A 25,338-nucleotide genomic window follows, 5' to 3' on the forward strand; every position below is an offset into this window, starting at 1 on the left:
CACCCGCTTGACGTTACTTTAGGTAAATACAAACCATAATAGTTATATATAAACTTAAATTTTATGTATTCCAATGATACTAGTGCTTTTCAGTGAAAAGTTTAAGGAAGACTGAATTTTTAATTTTATGTATACACTGCTCAAAACAATTAGGGGATATATAATATTTTGGGTATAAACTGTGGATGAGAAAAGGTTTTCTGACTGATATACGAGTATGATGTATAGGCGTTGTAAGATTATAAGGTATTTCTCCCCCCTTCCTAGCGTGCCTTCGTGGTGTAGTGGTACTGCACGCTGGGCCGGTATTCCAGAGGTCCGTGGCTCGATTCCCAGCGAAGACGGTTGCTAATTTTTCATCTCTCTGGTTTTTCCAATTAACCTAATGTCTCTGCAGTGGCGCTCAAACTAAAAGGGTGATGGATGATGATTCTTCTCATCCGGGATTTGGCGATTGGGTCCCCTAAAATCCCCAGCAAACAAAAATGCACAATTTGTGCACATTATACAAAGAAACAAAATTGGGGTTTCTCGGATACAAAAGAGTTTAAAGGGGTATGGAGTTTCCTTGAACAAAAGCAATGCCGTACACTTACGAGGCAGGAATGAATGAGGTTATCAATGAGAGAATGGGGTATTCTGTCCCACTCCTATAGAAGACAGCTTTCACACTGCTGAATCATTTCTGGGCGTGATACGATACTAGCAACCTTCCTCTCTAGAATGCCCCAAACATATTCTATTGGGTTCAAATCTGGGAAACAACTTGGTCAATCAATTAGAAGGATTCCTCCGTTGAAAACGAAGTTGTTTACTAGCTGAACACGATGTGGCCTTTCATTCCCGATTGCTGCAGGTAAAGGACCGCAATAGGTTTGAGGATCTCATCCCTATATCGCTGAGCCGTTAGTGCTCAATTCCTGAAAATGTGTAAATCGGTGCATCCATTGATACAAATACGGGCTCAGACCATCACGCCTTTGCCAAATTTGACATTTTCATGGACAAATGCAGGAGTATTCCGAGTACCAGAATCTTTCCGTATGAGAATCCGCGTATTTTCAGGCTGTACACTAAAGCGAGACTTGTTTTCCACGCCACTCCACTCATCTCGTACCCACGTGACATACTCCTGTGCCCACCTTCTGCGAACATCACAGTCATCCTGTGTCAACGAAATACAAACCATAGGTGTATGAGCATACAAATCAATATGGTGGAGTAGGTTTTAAACACCTTGAGTCGAAACTGATACCGAGTAGCCCTCTGAAGGTGCTGTTGCAGGAAAACGGCGTTCATATTGCGGTTTCTACTGGACATTAGTGTTTAATGCCTATCCTCATTCTGTTTTGTTGCAGGCGTATGACCTTGTCCCGATCTTCGACGAACATTTCCAGTTTCCAAAAACCGATTACATAGTCTGGAAATGGACACTGAGAAACTTCTAACGCTTCCGCTACAACCGACTGCGTTTGACCCGCCTCTAAACGACCAGTGGCCTTTCAAGCTACCGATTCAGCTAAATCATCTTGCTTAAACATCGTATTCACCGTTACGAAACATTCAATGCTTGTCAATTGTTTTAATCTCCTCCTATAGAAGGAATGCTGCAGGTCACTTTTTAAACTTTATGTAAAGCGCTTAGTTAGGCGAAATCTGCATGTTCCCTATTTTGTAAACGTTATAATTTTCCTTTTTAACATCGTTTATTTCATTTTTATTAAAAAACGTTTCTATTATATGCTTACTTCCTACCGAATTCACAATATTCCCTAATTGTTTTGAGCAACGTCTTTAGTTGATAACAGATAATTTCTCATTAATATTAATATTTTAGCTTTATGTAAAAATTAATTATTTTAATTTTAAGTATAATATTTTAATAAAAATACCTGTAAACGTTGTTATGGAATTTATTATAACTAGCGAAAGCCAATAATACTCCAAATCCAGGGCCTAGAGAATAAAATACTTGTGTCGCTGCATCCACCCATACCTAAATTAAATAGAAAATATAAGGGAACGCAAAAGTTAGAAAAGAATTATCTCATCAATCAACGACATTTTTAAAAATTATTCACATATTTGTTATACTTTCAGTTACCTAGAAAAAGAAAGAGTCATCCAAAAAATTTTAATACACCTGGACTTCTTTAATAGCGGGACAAGAAAACTTTTAATATGAATGACCGACGTTCAAAAGCGAGGAAAATTAAATGTTGCTAAATATTATATTTCAAAATGTTTTAAACTTTGAATAAATAAACAAAAATAATTTACTTTCTCTTTATTTTCTCCCTTAACATATTTTAATATTAAATAAATGTAATTATAAATATAAATAAAGTATAGAAATTTTTGTAATGAATATTTGTTACGTTGCACTTAAATGGAAAAGGATTGGTTCATTTTTGAAGGACGCTTGAATCGTTCTTTGATTGCCAGTGAAACACGAATATCACTAGTGAAGATTTCTTTAGAAGTGCTATAAAAGTCGTTTTATTAAATCATTTCAATGGAAATTTAATAAAGGTGATTCTTTCATGACAAATCTCTGGAAAATGTAGATATCTCAAAAGTCATGAATTTTATTAAAGACATATAAATACACAGATATGAATATATAGCTTAGTTCATGATAAGCATATCCTTAACGCTGAAAATGTTTAACATCATTTTAAAGGCAGAATTAAATTTAAAGCTTGCATACTAGCAAAAATTCTTGGATATGTTACCTCTGACCACAGGAACTTAGAGTCGAATATTATAGTCTTATTTTAATATAAGTGAAGTTTTTTGGAGAATACTTCTTTTCTTTAGAAGTGCCTACAAGTAAAAGTCAACTGGCATTTTATCAGGAGATCTTGATGGCTACAGTTTCTTCGAAACTAATTTATTTTCCAATCAAACTTCTGATTTCAGTATGGTTTGAAGCATCTATTATTTTCATATTGAAAGTAACACCAAGTATGCAACATCTAGATATTTTCGTATCACGGATCTTTACCTCCTTTTTTCCCTGAAGTATACAGTTCCTTTTTTCTACAAATGTTTGATGTTTGTATGTTTCTAATGAGCTGAGATATTCGCATTTTCCACGGAAATTACAAAAGAAAATAACCTGTAATAACGGTATAATAACATACTTACATTCGGGTCAGCCAGAGCTGAAAAGTCAGGTGTCAAGTAGAATTTGATGCCCTCTGCTGCTCCAGGAAGAGTGCAACCACGTACCAGTAGCACGAGAAGTACAACGTATGGGAATAGCGCGGTAAACCACACAACCTAGTTTAAGCTCAAAATGATCATTTAAACATTTATAGATCTAAAACGGATAAAATAACAGCAGTCGTACAGACATATATATTATGTAATTTTCATCGGAAAATATTATTCATATATCACAATAAATAGATTATATTCATTTCTGTCTGCAAATATTTAACTTTTCTTTACAGTTCTGTTTTTAGAATTTAGTGGAAATTCGGATAAATAAAACCATTAACGCAGTACAATACTTCTGTTGGTCTAAGTTAGTATACTACTGCATTAATTTCAAAACACCTTGGATTATTAGTCTGTATTAAATTTTTTAGGTGAATTGCGATTTCGGTGTCAGTTACAAAAGCATAATTAGTATATGGTATAGTTTGAAATTGTAAAAAATGTAAAATTTCGTGCATTGCCTACTTCTGACTTTTATAAAATTAATGAAATCTCTATGATACTATGATATGAATAACAAAATTTACTTGAGAAATTTCTTTCTTTGTGAAACAATGAAATATCTCATGTAATACTATTTTTCATAATACCTGGTGAGTACTAATATCAAGAAAGATTTTAATAATCATTTGAAAATGATATTTTTACGTATCTGATTTTGTTTTTCTTGGTAGTTGAAGTGAGGGCAATTGTAAAAAGGACGGTTTAGAAATGGTAAAACTTGATATGCATTCAATTCGGTATCCTACTGTTAAATTATTCGGGAATTCGGGTATTCCTACTGTTAAATTAATGTCTAAGAATCCTCTTTGAGATATTGGTTTGAAAATTTCTTAATTCTAGAACTACTGCTTACACATATAATATTATCTATTTCTTACCCATGAAACATTTTGAAAAATACCTTGAAGTGAGGTACCAATTCTCTTTCCATTCCTACAAATATTCTTTTATCATAGTTAGCAATGTGTCTAATTTTTACATAACAATTCCATTTTAACGAAGTGACGATATCCTAAACTGGGAGCCTGAAATTACTGCAAATTAAATAAATTCCAATGCTAGATTAACATTTCAATGCTTATGATAAAATTCACAAGTCTGATACATTTAGGAATAACGTTTCAACGCCCGAAGAATCGCGCATTTGTTAATATTTAATTTTCAAAATAAGCTGATCCTGTTATTCGTCTCTATGATTATATTTTGCTGTTAATATAAGCATATATATAGCCTTAAATTTTCTTCAAAATCTATCATTTTCCTAGTGGAGGCTTTAATGTGAATAGCAGCAAAATATGAAGCTCCGAAAATGTTTTGATAGCGGTATCAAGAAAAGGGAATCCATTTTATTCAAAATTCTTTCCTTACAAGAAAAGGCACTCCGAACCATTTTTTATTCCCTCTCTCACTTCCGGTCCAATGTTAGTTTCCTCCAATTAGGTACATTGCCGGAAGTGCGAACCAGACGAGCGTCATGACATTCATGAATTTCAGCCGCTAGTGATGCGACAAGCTGGAATGTCAAGAGATAATAAAATTGGATGGAAAAGAAAGAAAATTTAAAGTACACTTTTGGTGTCCTTTATACGCTGTCACCACGGGGGAGTAACCACATGAGAAGGGTTATAGTGTGAGTTTTTTCTTTTTACTTTGGCTCTGGAGTAACAAGAATATGCAATGGTTTATTAACGGCAAGCTATAAATGGTGCCTCCTGCTTTCATGAAAGGCATGTGTATTATAGCAGAAATGTGCAGTTTTAAATGAAATTGAATCTTTTTAATATAGCAAGTATGGAAAGCGTGCAACATAAGTAAATGTAAACAATTTATGTTTTTATTTTGCTTATTTACGCTCAAATTTGAATTATTTGATGCATTTTTGAAAGAGAAGATAGTTCATTGACTAGTTCCTAAACAAGTTTAAAATATTTATTGATACCAACATCTTTTTAAAAATCATTTCTGTGAAATCATCTTTCAGCCTTAGGATTATATTATCTGTCTTAATGTATTTTTAGTACTTAATGGTTCTAAAATCTTCTGCTTTAAATGAGAGTTATTCAGGAGTTGGAATTTCATTATCTCGTATGAAATACGTAAATATAATAGAACAAATTTAATTCAATATAACAGGAGTCCTGGAAAGTTTTTCTTCAAGATTTTCAGTTTTGCACAGTTTTTACTTTGAAACCAAAATGTTGAAAACACAATAGTTTGCAATCACAGAAAAATCAGTAAATATGCGTCTAATAAAAATACTTTTGTCTTACTTCAAAAAATTCAAATTACCTTTCCAGATGTACTTATACCTTTCCATAGACTAAAATAGCAAATAACATAAACCGCGAGTAGACAAAGAGAAAGATCCCATTTAACATTTCCTAAGTTATCAATACCAGAACTTTGATGGAGCTCCAAGACAGCACGACTACAAAAGAGAAGTAAATCGGATTAAAAGAAACAATTTATCAAAATACTAATGCACAGTTAAGGTAATAAGCAGTTTCTCAATGTTTTTAAATTTTTTTATGATTAGCAGGTTAACAGTGTATTTGATAATTTTAAAAATAACAAAACCATGCACTATTCTTTTTGTTAGACATTTATCGCAAACTATACTCTCCCGCTCCTTACAAATGGCCGATTGAGTTCATAAGCTAGAAAAAAGTTCTTCCTTAATTAACCAATTTAAAACACAAACCTAAGCTAATTCTTAGGTAAATCTACGGTCATTTTTACTCTTTATTTAAGATTTCAAGGAAGAGTGAAAATAAAAATATTATCAGCTTAGTTATTTGCCCTTTTTTGTTGTTCTTATTATTATCATTTCATTCTGCTAATTTTCAACATTTCATGATCAAATATCTTCAGAATATAGCTTTGCATTCATTATAAATATTACCGAACTGAAATTAACTGATTACGAGCAATCATGATATTTTAAAATCAGCTTCTGAATATTACAGCAACATAATTATTTTTGAAATCGTAGAAATCATTTTTTTAAACTAGGAATAATATTTAAATAGTTTAAACACAGGGAATTGAATATTTATTTCTCTCATCACTATATTTTGATATATTGCGATTTAAATAATTTTAATACAACCATAATCCAAGTTCGTGTTTTTTAAATCGATATTAACTGACTAATTCTGATTCATCGAGAAGAAACTATAATTCCACATTTCTGCTACTTTGCAAAGATCGCTCTTAATTTGCAGTGGAATAATTAAAAAAAAAAAAATGTTTTACTCATAACATTTAAAAGGAAATTTAAAAGTTTCTTCAAGTAAATTACAATATGACTGAAAGCAGAAGTGTTAATACGTATTTCTCGTGGATAGTGGGTAGAAATTTCAGATTTTTGGTGTATTATTTACAATCTCACTTTTCTTAAAACTAAAATATTTTTTTTCATCACATAGTATCATGCTCAATGCATTTGAAAATAAATTTTATCTATGCGTTTGTGATTTTTTTTTTTTTTTTTTTTTTTTTACTTTACAGAGTTCGAGGTTCTTTGGTAGCATAAGCTAAGTCCAAACTCCTAACAGAGTTAGAGTGAATTCTCGCTATGTCTGAAAGGAACTTCAAGTTCTTAAGAAGATTTCAAAACAATATTTTATTAAATCAGAACTTGAGCATAAACGAATGTCTCGTGCTTACACATCAATCACCATTTGTGGCTAGAGTCAATTTCAAATTTAAAACTAAGTCTGGTAGCCAAAGTCTACACAATTGATTTAACACGAAGTTGGCCCAAAACTTCCCACCGGCATAATAATTTAAATGTCAATGATGGAACTTTACAAGCTAATGTCACATAACATTTACTTCTGAAAGAAATAACTTTAAATCTTCAAGTGAAAAGTTAATAGTAGTATAAAATAATTATTTCGTTTACATTTCTCTTTCAATGTGAAAGTTTCCCATCCCTGTCCTAGACTTCAAGCTTTGCGTAAAACAGATTTAAACGGATGCTTATTGTTAGGACTTTTACATTAGACTTAGTTTTCTTTGAAAAGTTTAGTGTTCTAGTACATTTACCAATATTTCAGTAAAGTAAACCAGAGAATACCTAGGCAGGAATTCAGCTGTGAAATGTGATCTCTTATTGCCTATCCCGTGGGAACGCTCATTCCGAAAGACATAGCACAGATACACAGACTATTACAGCATGTCAAAAACAAAATCACATTTTAAATATGGTAACTACGTATTCACAATCTTACTACTTCTTTCCCAAATTTCACACTTCTACTTATATAATACAATTTCTAATTTTTTTAACCCTGTGAAATTTCATATTTAAAGAAACGTATTTCACATATTACAAAAGTTACCTAATATGTCCAACAAAAAATCACATTTTACACACTCTAAATATATATTCATATTTTACACTTTCTTATCACTTTCCTATTCAGGTTGCACATTACATTATTCAACTTCTAAACATTTATAAACAAAGTGAAAGAATAGAGGAGCGAGAAAGATACATTAGACATTTCGCTTACTGTTCGCTATTAATTTCTTGCTTTTAAAGAACCACATTTTGCGTAGGTGCTGAACTATCGACGTGAAATGGTGTAAAATGGAAGATGTTTCACGTTTACGTAATATTTACATTCATCAGCAGCTCAGTTTAAATTTAATTAAGCAGAATGAAGACATTCTAACAATAAAAGAGTGAAATCATTTAAGAGGAACTTAATTGCTCCTATTTAACTCGGGTCTAAAATCAAAAGTAACTTAGTAGGTGCGTTGGAGAAAATGGTTTTTTAATATCAAGGAAGCGAAAAAGGCACGTCACGTTTAACGCACGGCAGTGGCGGCTCGTAATGAGCACTGTGGAACTGCAGCACCCCCTATTTCCACTTATTATAATTTTTAATATTTAATAAAGTGTGCCCTTTAGTCTTTATACTTTTACAATACATAATCCTTAAGCTTAATGTCAGCCCCAGTTTGTGAAAAAGGTTTGGAACTGCGCGCTTCACAGTTCCAGCGACGTGGTATTTGGCTGTTCTGCGCATGCGCACACAGAAAGCAGTACACCGGGCCAGGGCGTCATGTCGCTCTTGCAGTGCCGAAATTCTGGCGTGTTTGTTGGGAAAGTGATTTCTTTTTACTCCGCGCGTATTGTATTCCTTCACAAAGTGGAATTTCATCATATGGACCATGGACAGAGTTCATAAAAATTTGCAACCTTTAAAAAATTGCTTTACTGAAATTCAATCAACATCAAATGTAAATCTAACTATTGCAAACGCGACAGGAATTTTAAAATATCTAAATGATGATAATTTCTAGTTTTGATTACAGCCTTTTTATGAGATTATGCCTCATGTTGAAATAATATACAACTAAATGCAATCCAAAAAAATTAGTGTGTTTAAAGTTAAATTTCAAAACTGCTATTTTAGAATTAAGAAACTCAAAGTACTGTGATAATTTTTCAAAGACACTGATGGCAGAAGCTAAGGAAATATGTGATTTTATACTATGTATTGGTATAATGCACAGATATTTTTCTCCACTAAATACTTAGCAGCTGCTAAATTATTTAACAAGAAATGCTTCTCTAGTTTTAGGAATGAACATTCTACAGAAGAAATAGTACTGACCACTGAAGCATATCCAATGATTGACAAAGAAAAGCTTGAAACCGAACTAAAAGTATTCTATTGCAGGTCTGATATCCATGAATATTGCAAATTAATTGAGCTACTGAAATTTATCTTCGAAAATAATGTAGATGATGTTGTTAGTGAAATTACGAAACTGATAAAAATTCTCTTGAGAGTTCCCATGACTACATCAGAGGCAGAAAGCTGCTTTTGAACAATGAAAAGAATGAAAACTTTTCTAAGAAGCACTAGGAATTCGGAAAGACTAAATGCGCTTGCATTGCTTTCAATAAAAAAAATTTCCTTGGTTGTCAACCAGAGATCAAGGAGAAAATTATTGATCTTTTCGCGCAAATTAAAACAAGAAGAATGGATTTCATTTTTAAATAAATAGATATAGATTGAACTGTAACGTTTAGGTTAAAGTAATTAAGAAATGTTTGATTTTTTTTCTCGTAAGCTTTCATAATAAATTTTCTTTTTATACATGTTTGTTTCCTTTTACACAATTTTAAAGCAAAGGTTAGATTTTTTTAGAACAGCACCCCCACTAATTTTAGCTACGAGCCGCCACTGACGCACGGCGTTTAACGCCATCTGTTAATAACCAAAATAATTTCCACAGCATATTACAAAGGCTACTTATATGTCAGATGATATGTCACACATTGTTAATTTATATTCATATTCCATTATTAATTTCTCGCTACTTATGAATTTCATATGAAAGAAACATCTTTTGCATATTAGAAATTTTACATAATATATTTGCGGTCATCGTAGTACGTAACCAAATGTGAAACACAAAATAGTATCGCAAACACAAAGTGCACTGAAATATATTCATTACGTTAAATAGATAATAGAACCGAAAGTGTAGCAAAATATTCTATGCTGTAAGATTCTATTCATCTTTCATTTAAAAGGGCTATTTGCAAATTGTTTCTTACGTTTTACCGTATAGCTAACAAATTCTACAAATTTCTGAACTAAATCAAAATTCTATTATGAATTATTGCATTAGATGCTAGGAGTCGGGCAATTAGAGAAGTGAAGTTAGGAAAGATTGAGCTAATTTAAAAGGGAATTTTTAAATTATCTGAATTAATGCTAAGATACTGGACGAGAATCTGTGGTTTTTATCGTCCAAAATTTGTAAGAACCAAGGCTTAAGGTGCTCCTGTGCATATTTCTTGAAGTGGAAAAACAAAATATGCTAACATTCAAACATGCAGTGATCTGCGGTTCCATACTGTCCACAAAAAAAAAAAAAAAAAACACTTGTCGCTGAAATATTGGCCAAATCTGGCGAGATATGCTGGAAATGGCCCGTGTCTCGTTGCGAATTGAGTTATGCTACTAGGGTTGCTGAGAAATTCATGGGTAGTATTTGGAAGAAAGGAATGCGTTTATTTATGCTGGATTCCAGCATAAATATCCCATTGTAAGGATATGTTTCTAAATGTCCTTTTAGGTGTGATTTCGAATAACAATTCTGCTTGAAAACTGTATTTGCAGAAGGCAATTATTTTCTCATCTCTATACAAGAATTACGCTTCCATAAACACAATAAGCGCTTCCAATACCTTTATCTGTTTGATAGTCGCCTGTAAATGTAAATATACATATATAAATATGTGAATCTCGTTTAAGGGGTTGAAAGAAAAGTTGGAAGTCTTTCGTTAAAGGGTATAACTCTAAACTGGTTTTATGGTGTTCATAAACTGTGCTGAAAGTTTGTCCCATACGTCGGCATTCTTTCTTGATCCTATTTCTTATTCTTATTTAGGGTTATTTTTGACTCTTCCTGTAGTACCAGGAACAGAGGAGGTATGACAGCGAGTATCTGTAGTGTCCTAGTTGGGCTTGTTCTATAACATCTAGTGATTTGCAAAGAAAAAGTCTCTGTATAAAATCAAGTTCAGTTGAATCATTTACGTGCGAATGAAGACCCCAAACTGAGGCTCCATATTAAATATCTTTTCTATGGTAGTTTAAGTTTGGGAAGTTTAGATGGAAATATCCTTGCGCTGGCATTTGTTCTTCGTAGATGATGACCCACCAGCGGCCGAGCGGTAAAGACGCTGAAGACTGGTAGTTCAGTCAGAGGTTCGAATCCCGCAAATGGGCTGGCTGCATGGGCGTTTTCGTGGTTTTTTCCATGTGTAACGTGTATACGAGCCAGTTTCCCTTAGAAAGTCCTCCACGAAGGCATCCCTCTCTTTAGGCAGATAGCCCACGTGTGCTTTGCCTTAATTGAATAAGCCAACCCATCTTCGTAGATGACTTGTTAATAAGGTTAGTTTTTCTTTTAGAAATTTAATATATTACGTTGGTTGGAGGAGTGGCTATTTAATATTAAGCCAAGCATTTTTTAGTTTTAGGATTATTTTATTTTTTAATTTTTTCAGCTATATAGACTCCGATGACGATATTTAGAGCCTGAGTGCGAGATGTGTTTTTGTTGTGAGATTTTATGTTTCTTTGTCCGATCACTGTATTTTTAGGCTTTTATTTGCGTTATCTTCCAGAATTATCTGCTTTTACCACTTATTACTAGAAAAAAGTTATACGCGTAGGCATGAGCCTGTGTGTGCGAAGTTCCCCCAAAATTTTTGAAGATATGTTTATTAAATTCCAAAGTACTGGACCCAAGCAGCAGCCCTGTGGAAAACCGCTTGAGACCACAAAAATTGTTATGCCGATAGCCATTGTGAATTTGAGATAATGATCTCTCTGGTGTTCTTGTGTCAAACACACAATGTCTGGAGGACATTTGATTTCCAATCATTCATTTAAAAGGGTAGGTCACTAGATGACATCGGAAGCTTTTTGCCTGTATGTTGAAATTATAAGAGAATGTTGATGAAAGATAAATTTTTTTTACAGTGTCCGTCCTCCTCACCATACATCACCATAGTTTTTTCCATCTTCGCTAATCTAACTCCCTTCTTTAATACATTTACCAACAAATTTAGCATGCTATAACAATAATATGAGAGCTGGATGTACCAATTTATATTTCATTTTAAAAACTGCAGTAAAAATTATATTTAATAAGCTGACTCGGTTTTATTTGCAATATAAAATCCTTTAATTAAGGCAAATTTTCTCTTGTAACATTCATAATACCAAAACTAACAAATCTAAATTTAGATTATTAATTTTGGTTCATTATCACTATGGTCTTTTAACTTCCTCAATAGGAATTTAAATGAAAACAATCGTGAAATATTTTATGGAATTTTTAATGTATTATATGTAATACTAACTGAAAAGATAAATCTAGCAGAAAATGTAAAATTATAGACCTAGAAAGTGTTTACCTAGCGAAATCTTTTGTAACATGATGCTAAATGAAAGTTTCATAAAGAGATGTTGGTGAAATGCTTGGTGATTTCTGTTGAGTTTTTAACCACGTTTTCAAGTGTATAAATTTCATAAATCCTGAATTAAAATACTTAACGATATTAAATTCTGAAATGGACAAATCAGATGAAATATTTTGAATGCTCTGAATGTTTCTTGAAAAAAGTTAAATGTTTCTCAAACTTTTATCAAGTCGTAACCACTTTAAATTAGAATGTTCTGCTGACTACCTTATTCTTATCCCCTTCGAAAGCACGTTTTTAAAATACGTTACTTACAGCTACATTTTAAAAATACAAATAATTAAAATTCATTTGATTTTATATCGTAAGCAAATAAGTAATAGCTTAATGTAAATTAATAGCTTAACCTCTTTGTCGTCCGTAACGCGTCGAGCGCGTTCAAGTGAAACTTCCGCAGGGTGGCCGTAACTTGTCTCAAGCGTTCTTCTACGTTTTAAAACTTTTAAACGTTTAAAACGCTTTCTAAATGTTTACTTGTTTGAGTTTTTATTTTTTATTTTTTTTTTGTTCTAATACCTCCTAGAGGGCAGTTCTAATCAGGCATTCTAATTCTAATTGAATTTGCCCCGGGTTTTATGAATATTCGCGCCATTTTACATAAGATACAAGACAGTGAGAGATGGCTTCAACGTCTACTCAGCAGCAAAAGAGAAAAAATGAGGTTGTGAATTGGAAAGACAAGAAGGATATAACTTTGATGAGTACAGTCCATAATAACTCGATGATTGATGTTAATACATGGAAAAGAACTGTAAAAAAAAACAATAATTGTAAAAGATTACAACAACAACAAAATGGGAAGAGTGGACCACCTGGATCAGATGTTATCAAATTATCCTGCTGTTAGAAATAAGCAGAGATATTATTATTTTTCCATTATGCTTTATTTCCTTATAATTTTACTTAATATTCATTGACATTCATCCACTACGAAAGTCATGTATGGAAAGTTATGATGTACAGAGAAAACAACATTACACGCTACGAAAAACAGACGGCCGCCGGGGGGAAATTTTCGCGGACAGGAGAGGACGGCGAAAGGGTTAAGAGAGTAATAGTAAGTAATATCAAGTAAATAGCTTAATGAAGGGAAATTCGTATTCGTTTTTAATAACTCAAAGCTATCGAATTTGGATAATTTTTACCTTATTAACTGAAAACTAAGTAAATGTCGGTACTCACATTGATGAGTGGATGAGCCTGCTAGTTCTTGAACAAATGTTCTGTGTTGGTTCTATTTTTGTTTCTATGTATGTAGAATGATAATCTTAAGTAAGTGTGAGATCGACACATAATTCAGATCAGTTTTAGTACCATTTTTATTTGACTTAATGATAAAAACCGTTTTCTCACATAGATGCGGAGAATCAAATTGAATTATAATTTTTAAAACGTAATTTTACAGTTCACTAATAACTTTCGCTCCACTAATAACTCCGTATTCATTGCTAATGACCCCAGCGTGCAAAGAAACGATGACGAGAAGCACCACAATCATAGTGCTTTAAATCTCTCTTTTGTTGCTAAGACTAGAATAGGAAGTCCATAGGTAGAGTAACCAGAAATAAATTTCATTAAGTATCGATCTTGTCAAAAAAAAAAAAAAAAAAAAAAAAAGTAATAGACGGCTGCCATGCCTAATTGCCAAGTTCTTGAGCTTTTCATATTTTTATTTATTTATTTATGAAATCTAGAAGGACCACGGAAGCAGGCTTCGAGGATTAGTTGTGGTCTCCGCATCACAATTTTAGAAATGCTGTTCTACATCAAATTGAAAAAATTAAATATGATAAATGAATATCTTTGTAAAGAATGGCATCTACTTAACACCGAGAATAGTCAAGAATTCATATATTTAAAGAATAAAGTCTGAAATGAAAAACTTAAGACACATATTTGGAGGAGAAAAAATATTGCCTAATTTAACAATATTAGTTAAATATTGCCTCTCTTATGCTCATCAGCAGCAACAGGAACAAATTTTTCCAGCAGTGACAATAGATTAGAAAAAAATAAGACCTTAACTATGAAGTCCGTTGAAGAAAAACTCTATATGACAAAGAATATATTAAAACATGCGTCAGTGACAAATTTTATAATTTCTTGAAATTTAATTAATTTAGTAAAATTCGTTAAAAAGGATAATTATAGTATTTTTTCTTATACTCAAGAACAGCGATTCTCAACCGGTGGTACGCATACTACTAGTGGTACGCAAAGAAACAAAGTATTTTTAACTATTAAATTCAAAAATTAAATACCCCAACATCTTGTTTATGTTTTTTCTCTAACACTCTAACTTCTCTAACAATCGGAGCTTTGTTCAAGGTCAATAACTGCTCATAGACTTTAGCAAAATAATCCGTTTTTATTTTCACAAATATTCTTTTAAGCATAGACATAACAATTTTTTTTTTTTTTTTTTCATAAATGGTGTTTTTAAAAGGAGTAATTGAAACGGATTTGTATTTAATAGGAAATAAAAATAAGTTCCTATAAAAAATTGTATCTTATTAGTATGTCATTAATTCTTTTAGAATTGATGGATTTATTAGCACGTCTATGCTTTATTTCACCACCATTTCCGGACTCATATTGCTCTATTTGCAATAAGAATCAGTTTTTACGTCGAATTGCTGTCTCTAACAGCAGGTATTTTGTTTTCTTGTTGCTTTGCATTTCCAACTGTCCTTCGCGGTTTGAGAATATCATCGTTTGTTTTTGGAGAACTCGTAATATATTGAGCATTTAAATGTTTGTGAAAAAATAATAAACAAAAACGAGGTTTTAAAAAAGGAAAAATGGCTAGAATTGACTAAGCGGAAAAGGGATGATTCACAGGTTATGAATCCAGGACAATCTACTGGCACTATCGAAAAGAAAAGAAAATTTGTTTATAGAATAATGAAAATTATTTATCATTTGGGTTTACTTGCAATGGAGATGAAATGGACCCTCAAACTCAGTCTGTTGTTTTCAGTGAACCTTTAAGCCAATCAAAGTATGAAACCATCTTTTCTTAGAAGGCATCGTGAATCTAAGCGTGCCAAGTTAAAGGACAAATCTGAAGAATATTTTAAAAGGAAACTAACTATCGTAGTTCAAAAATAGTAAACAAATAATGAAATGTTTTGTTGCTTCAAGTAAAAAAGCTTTGGCAGCTAGTTACCTAGTAAGAACTGCCAAGACTGGACAGGCTCACACTATTGGAGAAAACCTTATTTTACCCGCAACGAAAAAGCAGCTAATAAACTTAATAATATTCCGTTATCAAATGATACAGTAAGTCGACGTCTTCATGAAATTCCAGAGAAACACTTATTCAAAAAATAAAATGCAGTGAGTATTTCACATTTCATTTGGATGAAATACTGATATAACGAGCTTTGTTCAGCTATTAGTTTACATACGTTTCGAAGAAAATAAACCAGTTGCTGAAGAGTTTTTATTTTGAAAATTTCTTCATGATAGAGCAACTGCAAATGAAATTTTCAAAGTAATTGGCAATTTTATGTCTGAGATTGATGCTCCTTGTAATAAGTGTATTTCGTAGGCGGTGACGGATCTCGGGCTTTACCAAGAAAACATTCATGTGTTATTTCTCGGAAAAAGAGGTCGATTTCTCGGATAAAATCTCGCACCTGAAATTAAATTTACTCACTGCTCCATTCATCTTGAAACTTTAGGAGACAAAAAAAAAAAAAAAAAAATGAAAAAAAATAAACCTGAACATTTTTTTGAATCAAGCTGTGAAAATTGCTAATTTTATTAAAAACCGAGCTTAAATTCGAGAATATTTACAATTTTCTGCCAAGAAATGGGCAGTGAACTTGAAACGCTTTTGTTACATTTCGAAGTAATGTGACTATCCAGAGAAAAATTTAAATCGTCTTTTTCAACTTCGATCAGAAACTCAAATTTTCCTCTGCGATCCAAAATCTGTATTGCAAAAATGTTTATATAGTAAATTATGGTTAGCGCGTTTAGCATATTTAGCTGATATTTTAGGAAAGTTAAATGAATTAAATTTAGGTTACAAAGACAAAGTGTTATTTGGTTTACCATTAGAGATAAAATAAATGCAATGCTAAAAAAAGTGGAGTTAATAAGCAAAGAACTAGACAATAATATTTTAAGCTCTTTACCACTTTTAGAAAATTTTCTAACCGAAAATAATTTGAAAATAAAAGAATTAGCATCCTACATGAAAAACCATTGTTTTTCATTGATAAATAATTTCAGCATGTACTTTCCCGAGGATAATGAAAAAGAAAATTAGATTAGCAATACATTTTGTTCAAATTAACTGAAATTTTATCTCATGAAGAAAAAGAATAATTGATAGAAATTTCCTGTGAGCGAACTCCTAACTGAAGATTTAAAAAATAGCACAGTTGTTAACTTTTGGCTGAACCGAAAAAAAAATTTAAAGGCATTTCAAATAAAGCTATTAAGTTTTATCACCTCTTTGTACAACCTAATTGTGTGAACAGGAATTTTTCGTCCATGTTATGTTTGAAAAATAAATACAGAAACAAAATTAAATGTCGATCCTAATTTACGGTTAAAACTAAGTGAAATAAGACCAGACATAACGAAACTGATGTCTCTTAAGCAGGCCCAAATTTCGAACTAAGTTGTAGAATTAAAGTATTATAACTTAAATTTTGGTAATTTAACCAATTTTTAATCTAATACTTGTTTATGTATGCTGTTTAATGCAAATAGCCAATAGGTTGTGCAAATGGTAAAATATATTTTTTTAAATATTTCTATTGCGAAACTAAAATTAATCATTGTTAAGTATTGGTGGTACTGAAGTTTTACAATTTTGTGATTAGATGGTACGCGTTAGCCAAAAGGTTGGGAACCGCTGCTCAGGTATATACAGATATGTAATTAACCATTTAACTGAAGGAAATACTTAAGTGTAAATTGCGTATGAAACATATACTGTGTACAAACAGAAAAATTAAATAACTGAAAATGCAAGCTTCGAACATGATTACCCAGTGAAATGAATCATTACTTCTTTCTTCCCATATTTGCCGGGCATATTTTAATTAAGCAATTTTATATTATTTAGAAATCATAATGACATAAAATTCCTTAAATAATATGAATTTAAAAAATTCTATATTTACTGCTCTTTTTAAGATCTAGAACGTTTTTCTTGCAAAGGAAATATTTTTTTATATGGTCACCCGCTGTTTAATAAAATCTTTAATTTTTATAATTGTAATACAGTGCATATTATTTTATAAATTTGGTTCATTTTTTTCATGTTCTCAATGGCAAAACTGTGTGCTTATGCAACTGTTCTTTATTGATTCCTTGCGATTATTAAAGGAAACTAGTAATAACAATCACTACTTTATTTCTCGTAAGAGTGGCTACAGAAGCTGAAAGAATTTTATGCCTCTTCTAAGTGAGTCAAATATCCCTTACGTGTCATTTCCCTTTTAAAACATCTGTCTTGAAAGAAAAACAAAACTAAATTCTCTCAGTCAGTGCAATCTAAGTTACTTTAAATCATTGTTACCAGTTACGTGCATATCATTGTTACCAGTTACGTGCACATAGGTCATGGATTACATGCGCAAATAGGGATGAGTTTGGGCAATTTTTTAATTCTTTCTCTTTTAGAAATTGAAGATATTTCATCTAACCACAGCAAATAGTGTGTTTTTCTATGGGTATTTTCTAAGCTGTATACATATTAATTAAAATTACAGTATGACCTTCAGGTTATTGGAAACCAAAATAAGTTTTGTTAACAATCAGAAGTTCATTGCACTCACTTTATAACAATAATGCACTTTTGTTTGAAGGTACATACTGCTCAAGGTAAACATAAAATCTCGCTCTGTTTTAGTTTTGTTAGTTTGTTTAAACTGATTGACATTTTATTTTTCTCAGTGTTTTGCCCTGCTAGAGTTTTGGTTTCCTATTTTCCATGGACCTGAAAACGTCAAGGGGACTAGTGCTTATATAAGCGCAAACGTAAAATATTCTGAGACAGAGAAGTTCTGATACATTTTGGAGAAGTCGGAGAGTCAAGAGCCACATCTGTGTATACGAACCAGTTTCCCTTAGAAAGTCCTCCACGAATGCATCCCTCCCCTTAGGCAGATAGCCCTCGAGGCTTTGCCATAATTACACACACACACACACACACAAAAAAAAAAAAAAAAAAAAAAAAAAAAAAAAAAAAAAAAACAAGAGCCACATCTTTGCTGTTCCGTTTCTGCATGTTCAGCTCCAGACTGTTTCTTCACCGCCTGTTCTCGAGCTAGGTGAGAAGTCCCTGCACTGGTTGGTTAGCACTAATAGACCGTTCCTGGTGTTGAAGACAGCATGGATGTTATCCGGAATTTCAGCAAATATGCAGTGAGACCGTCATCAGGTTGACTGAATCCTGAAGTGGTACAGCAAGTATTTCTGACAGAGTTCATGAGCCGATAACGTTATACATGGCTGACATCAGCAAGATTCTTCTTTAGCATTGTAGCAAAATCCTATGGACTCCTTTTTTATGTTATAATCTCTAAGAAACTCATTTTTATGCATTTTATTTTCTTTAGTGATTTCTTTGAAAGTACATGCAACGTGTTGTTTTTCTTCAGATTTTAATATCAAAAACTGGTGTCACATGCACAAAACTTTCAATGTAGGTTATAAGAAAAACCATCGAGGCAATGGTCTACCTCTTTTAACCATCGAATTAGGAACGTAAGAGTTTATGGGTACATAGAAGATGCTATAATATCTTGTTGAAGATTACCAATAGCTGAATATCGTCTCATCTATAAGCATCTCTCATTTGTGTAAACTGTGTGATAATTCAAGAAAAGTATTCTGTTTATTTTAACGTCACACACGTTTCCAGTCTTTTAAATTTGGTTTACACAGCTGGTGGATCTCATTCATATTGTAGAGAGCTACAGATTCGTGGCTGCCTCTTTAAATAATCATTCCAAATGAGTAAAAAGAATTTGACAATTTATTAGAAAAGAATACAGCGAAAATTAATAGCTGTAAATAGCTCATACAGAACTCCAATAATAACCAAATTCTCCTTAAACACAGGATAAATATCATTAGTAACCCATACCATTCCCAGACTAACTCTTAAGGCGAAATCAGCTAACTCTGTCTTAACCGCAGTCCATCAGCCTATAAGTAGCAATGTCTATTTTAACCTGTTCCTGTGCAGGAAGATTTCAGAAATTTTAAAGAAATCCAAATGCAGGGGGAAAATAGTGCAAACAATAATTATGGCCTCTTAAAATTGAAATTTGTGATTTTTATTCTAAAAATGGGGAACTTTTGAAGACTTTTTTATCCTTTCTTTTAAAATAAGGTCGCATTTTCTAACTTGTGAAGATCTACGAATTTCTCCTGTATACACAAATCCCACATTAAAATAAGGAATTTTTTAAATAGCCCATGAAAGAAAATTCGGTGTTTGGTTATCTGTAACTGAGAACCTGATTTTATCAAAATAAGTCCTAAAACCGTATTGTGCATTTTGCAAATTTAAAAAAAAAAAAAAAAAAAAAAACTGAGTTTAGGGATAAGTAAAACGAAATAACTTATTTTAAAAATTTAAAGGTGACAATGATAAAAGTTTGAAAGTTTCTTATACCAGATAGAGATATTCCGTGTGTGTGTGTGTGATTATGGCAAAACCTCGAAGGCATTCTGCCTAAGGGGAGGAATGCCTTCGTGTAGGACTTTCTAAGGGAAACTCGCCCGTATACACATGAGGAAAACCACGAAAACGCCCATGCAGCCAGCCCGTTTGAGGGATTCAAACCTCGGACCGAACTACCAGTGTTCAGCGAATTTACCGCTCGGCCGCTGGTTTGCGTACGAGATAGAGAAGCGTAGACACAAGAATAGCACTATAATTTCACACTATTAAGTTAATTTGTTAAAGTGGTAGTGGTATTTCAAATACAGATATAAATTTTCTAAAACTTAAAATTTAAAAAGAAATTGATACTTATAATAAAAATATTGTAAATATAAATTTCTGTTTTGCTTTCTTTGAGAATATCCTGTTTTGTTTCTTGAAAATTCTTAAATGAGATAAACGGTAGACTGATAAAAATATATCAAATAAACTAAAAGGACTAAATAATTATGGAAATCTTTAAATGTAAGTATTTGCAAAATTTTACTAACGTGTGACATTTACATTTTCAAAAACTACTTTTACTTACAAAGTTACATTTTTCATATAATTTTAGAAACTGTCAAATATACTGCTTTTCTAATATTGTAAATTACTGTTTTCTTTCATTATATTTTAAAATACATAAAATAATGAGAGACAATGAATAATATTCTAGCAACAATAAGCTGACGATTACATTATTCCTCTCTCCCTACTCGTTTTATAGGAATGGCAATCGTCTTCAAGTTCGTAATATTTAAGCAATATGTAAGTTCAAAGTTTTGAAAAATGTTTGCTTTCAAAATAAGTAATAAATTTTTAAACAAAATATATTTTTAATATATTTAATTTGTGGGAACTATGGAAGTATGAAACAGAAGACTTAATAGTTTAAAATTTTCAATTTGAAAGACCTTGTGAATGAAAAACAAACATTAAAATGTGAAATGTGGAAAAATGCTCCTAATCAAGGAAGGCTAGCACCTTTACTTTAAATGTTCACGAGTTTACGAGTTCAAAATACTTTAATGTTCATGACTACGCATGAGAAAACAAGTTAAATTGGTAAAAAGAGAAAAGTGTAATTAAGTATTTTTAAGTACCTGATTTTTGTTTGTTTGAAAATGATTGCAATTCATTAGTAATGTTCTTCAGAAAAGCTTTTAAAAATAAATCCTGTTTTTGAACCAAAAAAGGGCGCAGAAAGGGAGGGATAAATCGCTAAATGTATTAAAAGTTCAGTTGTTGACTTGTCAGCACAAATTTTTATTTTGCTTCAATTATGTCCTTTAGTTCGTCCCTTTAAAGAAGTTTCTTTTATGGGTTAAATATGAAATGATTGAATATTATTTACAGTATGTTATTCCTGTTTATCTAAGATTAAACTAAAATGATTCTAAGATAAGAAAATCCTATCCGTTGTTAATAACCATAACTGGTATCTACGATGGGCAAAAAAAATTTCGAACATAAGTTATATATCGAAAAATGATACAAATTAAAGAAAACGTAAATGAGACTCTTTACAACGAAAACTGGTATCTGATATGGGAAATAACCGAAGATTTATTTTTCTTTAATCTTTAAATTATCTGAATTTTCATTGAGAAAAAAATAGGCGTTTTTCAACATGTCATTTAGTATTTATATTAGCATCGATGGGAGCTAAAAGCTAAAAATAATTGTGATTATAATACCCTTATAAGTGAATACTGATTGGATTTGTTCCTCCCAGGAAAGATAGCCTCACAAACTAGAGTTCCTTAAAATTTTTTTAAGTTACCTATACTTAGATCCGTACTATTTTGACTCCCTTCAAACATTAAAAACCTGAGAAAGGGAAAAGGAGGTGATAAATAATAGTTCTTATAAAAATATGTAGCTTCCATATTTTATCTTGAAATATATAATAGAATTCTTAGCTGAGATGCTTAACCTCAGTAAAATGTCAAGGATAATTACTTGAAATATTCTTCAGCAGGAGATGTCCGAGCTACCGTATTTTGAATTCCTAATGCTTCCAATGATGTTCCATTCATTTCTGTGCCTGTACCATTGACGACATCTTCAGTAGATGATATCTGACGGCAAAGATTCGTATTCCAGGCATTATCACAAGTTGTCCAAGGCAAGACGCTGTTGAAAGAAGCAACAAAGAAGTGCAGAGACCATGCGATGATAATATTATAATAAAAATCGACGTAGAAGGCAATTAGAACGACAGCATATCCTACACCTGCAAAACGTTTGGAAAACAGGATTATTTTTCACTTACTACTCATTGAGTTATTTAGAGGAACAAAAGCACAGTCACATACGAAAATAAATGTTTTTTTAGGGAAGGGAAACAATATATTTAAAAATCTCACAATAACAGCTCTTTCGTGGAAAGTTCTCGAAGTTATATCTTAGAAGACAAAAACATTAAAGTTGATTGCTCTGATAAATTACGTTATTCAGATTTTATGAGTAAGTACAAACTATGCTCCCTGAATGATTATAATTTAACTTAATGTAATTACACATAGCAATAATATATTGCTGAGCCCAAAAACTTATTGTTGCGTACCTGTTTATGCACAGAATACTTAAATAAGACACAATCGAACTATTAAGCGACTGAACACCTTTTAAACTTAGGATATTTTTGGAATGAAATGACCACTTTATTTGCTTAACCTCAGTCCTATTGAGAATGTCTAGGAATGTCTGTATCATCGACTTGAGACACTCCAGCATTCTTCCCGGGTCTTCCAAGAAAGAGATCTGTATATTTAGAAGAAAAATTTCTGAATCCCAGAACTTGATTAGCGCTTTAATCAACAATGAGGAAAAGGGTATAAAATGTACACTTCTGGCCAGATGAGATCACGCATCCTATTTAATTATTGTATTTTAAACGCATTAGCTAGATTACGCAAATTTCTCGTTTTTAAAATTTTGTCTATAAGAATACTGTTTCATCATTATTCAACTTGTACGCAATGCAGTATGTCTTTTTAAATGTTTATGCATAATTCCCGTGTATTCTTTTGCTCAGTAACAAAAGTTTAGTTTCATTAAAAAAAATATCCTTTAATTATATGTATCAATGTCCATACCTTCACGCATGGTAGAGAGATTGCATTCCATTATCGGCTTGCAATTAGTTAATGATATGGAGTTGCTTTTTGCTAGTTTTTCTAAATGTTCTGTTTGAGAACATTGTTGACAACTTAACAAACTCAACGGTTTCAAAGCGAGCAATGAAAACATGGTACGAGGGGGGAAAAAACATTTTTATCTCCAGCGCGCTAGACTGTCTATCGGAAATTCTAAAGGTATACTGTTTTTAAATATTTTTAGCCCAAAGGGACATTAGCCGAAATGTTCTCAAAACGTGTATGTGTTTGTAAATGAAGAAAGAGTCCCTTTGAGCAAGTTTAGAGGCGCAGTTTAGAGAGATTAATTCTAACCATGTTATTATTTTAAGACAAAAAGGGGAAATGACTAAATTAAATAGCAGACTTAAGGAATTATTATACATTTTTCACCACATACATGTACCATATTTTTATATAAGCATCTTGAAATTTACATATATTTATAATCAGCAGTGAATCAGCAAAAAATGCAGTTTTACTGCTAATAATATATGTTCCTTTCCTCACCTCCAAAGCAATTAACATGCATTCCAACAAGAGTTAGAAACTTGTCTCCCATAAAAATATATTTATCAACATGCTTACATATTTCAAGGTTTTACCGTAATTCATGAAATGACAAAGTGAAGAGTTAACGCTTTGAGTAAATTGTAACATTTTAATGGGTTTCACTGTCATAATGTGTAATAATGTCTTCAATAAATTCATATGTCGTAAATGCAACTGTAGCAAAAGGAACATCTCAACTGTCAATCAGCTATGTAGAATGTTTGCCAAGAAAGTTGGGTATCCATTTCATTTATCATATGAATTTACTACCATGCTGTGGCAGGCAATCCACATGTAAACTGTCTTATTGATATTCAAGGTTTGTGTTACGTCTACCTTCAGCACAATTTTTCAAGTGACGCCATCCCGCTCTTGTCATCTAGAGATGCTCGTAAATCTTGAGGTAGATGGCCATGCTCATACGATATAAAGCAAGAGAAGCAGGAAAAGATGCCATTGCTAGTATTATTAAAAACTGAAGATACTTGTTAAAAATTTGTTATGCTTTTAGTAGTTTAATGATTAGGTATTTTCCGTTAAAAATTACTGAGGAATTTGATTTTAATGTTTTCTTTTCGCATTCACTGCTGCACTATTTTTATTATTTTGCAAAGGATTTAGAAATTGACAATAAGCTGCAAAATGTTACATCACTTTAGAATATGATCGATGATAAAGGGAAACATAACCATCATCACGCATTGCGTGTAGGAGTTTCTATCTTTTAAGTTTAATTTGAATGCTTCATAATTTTAAAAACCAAATCAGCCCAAAATCAGGCCTGTTTATTTTCAAAGCAACAAACGTCGAAAGTTATTTGCATGTAACGTCATAATAAAATCTTAATACCTATTAAAAAAGCCTCATTTCTTCATTATTACAATGTCCTGCGATCTATAAACATAATAAACTAAATTACCTAACTACAGTAATTAACTAAATGAACTAAATAATAAATAACAAAATAAATTAACTAAAAAAAATAATAAACGAAGTTGTAGGGTTCCTCGCTTTTATCTATTAACTAAGTGCTGAGGAACGTAGTGAACTACTAAGCGAATAATGGCTTTCCAATAACAGAAACGTAAACTCAAGAAGGGTTAATTACCCTTTATTGCTTAAAATAAGCATTCACAGATGGCCCCTTTCTCAGGGGGTACAACAAAGCCTCCACTTGGGCTTAAAAATATAAGAAATAAGAACTAACTAAAGAGATTTAGCCGAAGCTAACACGTATTCTAACTTAGTTGGCCCGTAATATTAAATTACCTAGTGAAGCTATCTAAAGGCACGTAATACGGCCGAGCGTAGTAACAGTTAAAGAGACTTAGCCAAAAGGCAAACGCGTGCTATTCAGGAATCCTAACTCTCTCTCCCGAAGTCGGTGAACTTTGACTTAAATACTTTCTACTTTTGATTTGCATTTAACGCGATTCTCAAAACTCATTCTGGTAAGGAATTGCAAGCTGAAGCTAGAAGAGATAGGGAAGTGATATAAACTTAAAATAACTGTTATAAAATTAAGATATACCTTACAAAGTAAAGTAATTAACTTTTGTTTCTACATATATACCATATACGATCGAGTAATATATCCTCCTTTTATCCAAAAATTTCAAATTGCGGATATTCCAAGAGTTATTCAGTTTCCAATTTTGATTACTTACACTTCTGCTATTACGAAAAATCCTTCACTCTTGAAGGACAAGCCA

The 25,338-nt window shown here is 32.0% G+C and overlaps 1 protein-coding gene across 2 annotated transcripts in view; it reads right to left on the minus strand.

Annotated features, from left to right (window-relative positions):
* DAT (Sodium-dependent dopamine transporter) overlaps positions 1-25,338 on the minus strand; it is a 76,359-nt gene that overhangs the window by 40,091 nt on the left and 10,930 nt on the right. For both annotated transcript variants that reach the window (XM_035361281.2, XM_035361289.2), the window contains exons 3-6: positions 21,897-22,170; positions 5,518-5,656; positions 3,151-3,285; positions 1,893-1,996 (exon numbers count right to left, since the gene is read on the minus strand). In XM_035361281.2, the coding sequence (XP_035217172.1) occupies positions 1,893-1,996; positions 3,151-3,285; positions 5,518-5,656; positions 21,897-22,170 (652 nt within the window). The remainder of the gene's footprint in view (positions 1-1,892; positions 1,997-3,150; positions 3,286-5,517; positions 5,657-21,896; positions 22,171-25,338) is intronic.

This window comes from Stegodyphus dumicola, chromosome 5 (genome assembly GCF_044657685.1).
Source record: "Stegodyphus dumicola isolate Sdum_Otavi_A_Nest chromosome 5, ASM4465768v1".
NCBI classification, from domain to species: Eukaryota; Metazoa; Arthropoda; class Arachnida; order Araneae; family Eresidae; genus Stegodyphus; species Stegodyphus dumicola.